Source organism: Symphodus melops (assembly GCF_947650265.1).
Source record: "Symphodus melops genome assembly, chromosome: 1".
NCBI classification, from domain to species: Eukaryota; Metazoa; Chordata; class Actinopteri; order Labriformes; family Labridae; genus Symphodus; species Symphodus melops.
In genome coordinates this window covers 33126876-33134213 of record NC_136691.1, presented here as the reverse complement: position 1 = coordinate 33134213, position 7338 = coordinate 33126876, and the positions used below count along the sequence as shown (strand labels likewise).

General features: G+C 41.0%; 1 protein-coding gene across 1 annotated transcript in view; it reads right to left on the bottom strand.

Annotated features, from left to right (window-relative positions):
* Positions 1-2759: 2759 nt before the first annotated feature.
* Positions 2760-7338, bottom strand: part of cacna1ba (calcium channel, voltage-dependent, N type, alpha 1B subunit, a) — a 139856-nt gene continuing 135277 nt past the window's right edge. The window contains exon 49 of the mRNA XM_079368069.1: positions 2760-6315. Within this exon, the coding sequence (XP_079224195.1) occupies positions 5758-6315 (558 nt within the window). The 3' untranslated portion in view covers positions 2760-5757. The remainder of the gene's footprint in view (positions 6316-7338) is intronic.

Genomic DNA, 7338 nt, shown 5'->3' with positions numbered 1-7338 from the left:
CCGTGTTTTATCATTCAACACTTAACTAGCTGTTCATGCTAAAACCAAATAGAAAGTTCCAATTGAAGTTTTGTGAAGAAGCATTGGTATCTCTTGACATGTCGAAGTGTATCTCGACTTTTTAGCCAAAGCGTCATTCCACAGTACCAGACAAACAGAAGACAGCAAGCAGGCTGACACAGATAACGAAGAACCTCAACAGACTTACTAAGAGGGAAGCATAGCACCTGCAGTTGGCAGATGTTTCACTGAATTCTGTGTAGAAAGTGTTATATTTTTAGCATGTGGTATGCATTTGTGACTGTGTGCAAACATCTGTCTCAGGGTGCCTCGATGGAGTTTATCAGGAGCCTTGTAGAGAGTGCAGCCTGTGCAATAACTTTGTCTCACCGGACTTTTTTTTAAAGGTCCAGATTTGAACCTGAGCTGTCCACTTGGAGGACTATGGCCTTCGGACACAATCAAGCGGCTACCACACCAGACATTTTGACCAGTTAGCTTGTTCCACTTACCTGATGAATATGTTTTAACAAAGACACAACTGACCAAGAACAAAGACATCGAACAAGAACACATCAGTGAAATAAAAATTGTAATCACACAATAATCTAGTGGATTATTGTATAAAACAGCTGCACAGTGACACACAAATCATTCAGCAAGTCAAAGAAGGCTTCATTTCAGTCTTTTTTTTATTTCAATGAGCTTCGCTTCATACAAAATGTTTAATGTAGAAACAACTGCAGAGTTCAAAGTCTGGCCAAGAAACATAACGTCAGGCAAACAAACATTTCACTGAATCCCAAATAAAGGAATGTTCCAGCTTTGCTGCACAGGGGGAACCATCACCACGTTCAACACAGTTTATTTATTTTGATAGAAATCTGTCTTTACGGCAAACCCCACAGTTTATATCAAATATTAAAAATCAACAACAAATTAACACATGGTATCTAAAAGTACTAAGTTTTCTACATGCACATACATTGTTAGAACATGCAAACATTTTCATTTTCTCAAGTAAAAGCCACATCTACACTGCCGATGGTATGCAGATAAAGAGACCGGATCACTTGTAATGTTTGGTGGCAGATAGGTCCAGACTAGGGCACAGGTACGTTTCCTTTGTTGCAATACAGAGGACGCATAGTTGAAAAGGTAAAGGTATTTCGTTGTTTTTTTTTTGTTTTTTTTTTTGCTGCCACTATGGGAAAAAAAATCAAATAAGTAATGCATCTGCAGAAAAATGTGTTCCTGTCTTAAAAAAAAGTACTCCTTGTATACATACATATAAGGCGCCCCCTCCCCCCACCCCTCCCCATTTTGATCTGTTTGAAATTGCCGTTCCAGGTAAGTATTCTGCATGCACATATATGTATAAAGTTTCTGTAATCCTAAATAATCTGTTTCTTGTCTACACTTTGTGCCTTTATGCATTGTTTAATGTTTTTTTTTTCTTAGCATTTTCTATAAAACATTTGGTCACAATCATGCTGAAGCCTGAATCTGAAGAGACCAGCATGTAAAGCTACAGAATGGATGGAGAAATGTCTTGTTGCATAGCCCTACTCTCATGTCTTTCAGACTTTCTGGCCCCAGCAGTGTGTGTGTGTGTGTGTGTGTGTGTGCGCGCGCGCGCGTGTGTGTGTGTGTGTGTGTGTGTGTCACGGCAAAGGCTACTGTTGATCCCACACAACCTGCTGAGGGTTCACAAATACCTTCCAGCCATCCCGCACATGTGTTTAAAAAATCTCCACCTGATGTTGCAGACTTCTGCGATGTGTAAACAACATTGGATGAACATTAAATTAAAGACGCTTAACGGTGAAAAATATCATGTTTAAATCAGCCTACATTTACAAAGTTGACTAGAAGTAAAAGTCAGTGAGACAGCCATTCATTTCATTGATCTGTGACCTGCAGGAATGCTTTAGTAATTCATCTTATGAAATCCATTATGCATGACCTAGTCTTACAGTGCCTTTAAGAACTGCTTCAAGAAATAGAGTTGGTATCAGAGGCTCATGTATTTATTGGTACACACTGAGTGAGGAGTGGATTTTCTGCAAAATGTTTTGATTACATTAAGACTAAGAGTTACGCAAAATTAGAGGCGTTGCTGAGTTGTTGTCATGAAACCTCAGCTCCACCTCTAAGTTGGCTGATAGTTTAAGATTTGCCCACTGCCTTTGTTGAGCTCAAAACTCAAGAAACCACTGACACTACTTCCATGTTTCAGAGTCTATATTTTTTATATTTTAAACCTCAAAACAAGGTAATATCTTAGTCTGGATTTTCAAATGTTACTGATGAATCCAAATGTTATCCAGTAGGAACAAACTGGCTGCCATTTGAATTACGTCAACCTCCACTGCCTGCATCGAGAGTATTTAAGTTTCAAAATGACTTTGACTTTCAAGATGTGAATGAGCCCTTATCAGCTGTGTCCCGAGTCTTACTATAATACTGATAGTTACGATGTCCTAGAGATATGATGTTTGATATATTAGGTTATTGGTACCACTTTCAGTACAGACAAATATCAGTGCAGAAATGCCAAAGACTCACACACTCACTCCGAAGCAGTGTCAACATTACGTAAGTTGTACCCCAGAAAGGAAATTGATATTTACATCGTAAAATGGCATGGTCAGTACATAAGCTGCTGGTCATAATTCAAAAATGACTACATTTAAACATTCTAAAAAAAAAAAAAACGTGTATCTGCCAAAACAGCAATATCTGGGTTTTTTTACGCAAAATATATATCATTGTAAAAGTTTCACCATTAAGAATCCAGCAGTATGATACTTTGCAGATAGATTTCAAAGTGATATCTTATACAAAACGTCTAACAAACTATGAATTTAGACTGACACTGCTAATTGAATTAACAAAGAAAATTCAAAATGTGCTAGTTTTAAACTTCACTTCTCATCCTTGCTTTTTATTTTCCCAGTGATTCTTTTGAAACGTCTTTAAATTTCACCTGTTAAAATCATATATCTGTCTGTGAAGGACTTTTACACCGAAGTGTTTGCATGTGACAAAAGTAAAGTTCATCAAAAAACTGTTCACTGATTTGAGAGTCCTTGACAAAAAAACCAAAAAAAAACCACACACTGGTTATTCAGTGTGTTTAAACTGAGAGAGCGTCTTCAAACATACTCTGAAGCGCTCTCTAAATGGTTTCACTTGTACATTGAAGTTACAGCACAAGAAAAACACAGGCAGATTTAGGATGTCTGACATCATTGAACATCATGTCTCACTTGTTCGTCCAGTGCAAACAAGCTACATTTACCTGCATAGAGCGAGTATGTGGTACTGAACTGAGATACAGCTAAAAATGCCACCATGTTGAAGTATGACATCCATAAAAACTAAATATTCTCCTGCTGCAGACATCACGCCCCGGGCCACACAGACTCCTGTATGCCTGATGTGCTTTCTCTTTAGCTCCCATTGGGTTGACTTGTTTGGATATGCTGACAAAAGAAAACCTAAAAACTTCCAGTTTGTATCAGAATATGAATGTTGTGGATCAATATATAATAATTATTCTTGTTTTTAATCTTCACCAAATACACTTTAATTAAGTGTTTATCCTAAAGTTAAGACCTTGATATTTTTTTCTGAAACTGTGAAACAGAAAGAGCATCGTTACACCTTACTGTGCGTTAATGCATTGAAATGTTTTTTGTTTTGTTTCTCAGCTGAAACTACCTGGAGATGACTCCACCAGTTATCAATGAGAGAATAAAAAACAACCAAGAAAACAACAAACTAAACACAGATATGCAAATGAACGTCTTCAACAGCGTGATGCACACACCAGTGTTAGTTTGAATCCACACACACACACACACACTCACACACTCACAGGGCCTGTTGTGACCTATATATGCATAAAGACTCCGACTGGATCCCTCTTTGCTACTCTGGGTTTGAAATCAGGAAGGGCTCGCTCTCTCCTCCTCCTCCCTTGCTTGTGCTTGCAAGGCTCAGATTCTTACCATCCTTATGAAATACAAAAACAATAAACTCTACTGGGTGGTCACGGCAGATGGCCGACCATCAAAACATGCAGAATGTGTTACTTGCATTAATGTTACTGGATCTATGGTATATATTTATGCAGTTTTAAATGCTTGCATGGCGGTTCTGTAAAGTTGATTCTTGCTCCCCGACCCTTGCTTGATTTTATGGTTGATTAAAAAAAAAACCAAAGATAATATGATCGACTGCCATGAGGTCATTTTCCATCTCAAGTGTCGTGTAAATATCATTCCTCTGCTTGCAGATAAGGCTTCCTGTACAACATGTTTTGCTGCAGAGCTACAAACAGAATGAATCAAACTACACCGAAGTGGATGCATTAGAAAACAGTTGACGTTGCATCTTTTTTTTTTCTTCTTCTACAGTATATCTAAAAGGAGAGGCACTTTGTTTTCAAACATCGCAAAGAAGTCTGTAAGAAACATTAGACCTGAAACGATGGCAAACCGTAAGCAGTTCACACAACACACACCCTTGTTTTGTTTGTTTTTTGTTTTTTCACGTCATACAAAAAATGCACACAATGAAAAGACAACATCTACAAGGAACACTGATAGAAAACAAATCAGTCAGTCGGATACATTTTTCACTCACATGCATCGCTTTTCTCTTCAAATCTGGAAGAAACTAAACATGGCGTTCTGTCCGTGTGACAGCACGTCATCTGTTCAGCCGACACAGAGGGAATGTAGTAAAGGATTAGGCATCATCATGGAATGGTAAAGTCCTAAACTAAAGAACACACAGCTGTTTGTACAGTGGCATAATGTCTCGTTTGTCTAACCTACTTCTTGTCCTGTGTTCATCACTTTCTGTGGACCAATAGAGACTCCCAAACGCTCTGCAGCGACTGTCAGCTTATAATAACAGGCCTGATAGGCAGCAGCTTGAGCTGTGTTCTGTTAAAATGCGTAACAACAATTTCAATTATAATGTTGTTATGTTGTCTGGAGCCTGATTCCTTTAAAGCCTGCTTTCCAAGGGTACTTGGAACTCGGCAGGTTTTTGTCGCCAATAAAGCGTCCGATCTTCTTCAGCTCACTGTTAGCAAACAGCATGTAGCATGGCGTTAGCTGTTTGCTAACATGTCTGCTGTAAACCTTTGTAAGAGGAGATCATATTTAGGTCGTGCAGACAGCTTGTTGCTCTGCCTTCAACAAGCACGAAAAAGAAAACAACAACACCTGAAGCTTTTGGAATTTCTCGATTTTAGCAAAACTCATCAAAAAGTTAGCTCAGAATGCAACCTTACTCAAACAATGCCGTTTGGGACAAAGCAGCTTCAACAACTCGGTTCATTTAGTGTGGTTTAATTACATCCAAAGATTTCTTTGGATCTTGTATTTTAGGTTACTCTGATGTTAATGTCTAGTCGCGTTCTTTGATGTCGAGCTGTTTGAGAGTCAATACGGTGTTGTCAACAAAAGCAAACCAAACACCTGTAACGTCTGATGTAGAACAAGGTGTATGCTCCTGTGTTATGATGCTACGTGCCCTTTGATAAAGACAAACCTTTTTGTTCACATTCAAATGTTTCCCACTGCTCCCTGTTGAGATCTTCTCCCTAACATCTCCCCTCCACGTTGGGATTACGGTAACAACACACAGTGACGACGTAAACTAAAGCCTTCAAAGAAGATGATAAAACTCATCACAATTCCTCAAAAATGCATTACAAAAAGTTGGTTTAAAGCCATGCTAGCACCATTCGTCCTCCTCTGCCTCCTGGTAATACCTGGGTGACCTGCTGCCAGAACCCGGACTGCTGCTGCTGCCCCCGAAGCTGAAGTGATACCCATTAGGCACCCCGAGGTTCTGCTGCGGAGCAGAGAGCAGGGCTCCCATCGTGCGAGGCAGTGCGGTCCGAGAGGAGCGTCTGGAGTGGGGGCTGGGGGACAGCGACCCAGAATCCTTGAAGATGTCCAGCTGGTCCCGGAGGCTGCCGTAGAGGCTGTCCAGGGCCTCGCCTTGGCCCTGGCCGAGAAAGGGCTCAGAGCTGATACGGGTGACGGGGCAGGGGAAGTGACGGGAGCCGCTGTGACGGAGGGCGTTGTGCTCCGACAGGCCACGACTTAGCCGGCCCGGACTCAGAGAGGCCTGGCTGGACACAAAGTGCACGGGGGAAGAATTGGCAGTCTTGTAGGCCACCCCGGGCCGCGGGGTGAGGGGGGTCTGGGGGAGCTGCCGACGTCCGCGGCTTGGCGTGCTAGAACTGGAGCTCAGAGCCACTGGGCTGCCTTTAACCCAACCACTGCCCTGGATGAAAATTGAACAAGCAATTTGAAACGATAGAAGAACGATGAAAGTATGTGACAGAGGAAGGAGGTAAAAAGGGAAAGGAAACAAGGCCACAGAGGAAGGACAGGAAGGCACAAACATTGGACAGGAGATGATCGAAAGATAACAGAGAACAAAAGGAAAAACGACAGAGAAGACAGAGTGGCACGGAGATGTCAGACGGATGAAATGGATGAAAAATGATGAAGAGAGAAAAGTGGGAAAAGAAGTGAAAGGCCATGAGAGGCTGCACTGAAGCAGAGAGAGAAGACAGAGGCAGTAAGAACATGCAGAGAGATCTAAACTGACCCTCCTACAACATCCACTGCTGCCTCCCAATGTTTAATGGGAAGGTATGTAGTGCTGTAGTGAACACACTCAGGTGAACCTCGAGGCCTCTAAGTTTCACAGAGGATAACTGTAAACCAATATGACAAAAGATTACATCCCTCTGTGCAGAAGGTGTGTCCATTTATAAGTGTCTGAGCCACACTGTTGATCCCTCACAATCTACAGCCAACTAAAAAATCACTTCACTATATTATTTAGAACAAGCCCATACATCCTGTATTGGGCCTATAATGGTTAAAACTGGGTTGATTGAGACATCTCCTTGGGGCCCAGTCACTTTTGTCGTGGGTTTCTGTGGAGGCCCCACATGGGTTAGCTCAGATCCAGTACAGGCCCCTACTTTAACTTAACAAGTGTCAACCCATTTTGGGGATCTGTTTCCACTTAGACATTTGTTTTACGTTCCAGTATGAGCCAGCAGGGCCGTACTCGAGGAACCTATTTGTTTTACTCTGTTGCCTTTTATAACTTTGTAACCTGATGAAGGAGATAGATGAAGTGAATATTATTACTATTATTATTATTATTATTATTATTATTATTATTACTATTATCTGTGTGACTAAAACAAAAATGGAGCACCTCGAGTTGACACCAGTGTTTTCTTAAGTAGTAGGTGTACAGAGGAGCTCCTCCTTCTTTCCCTCTTAG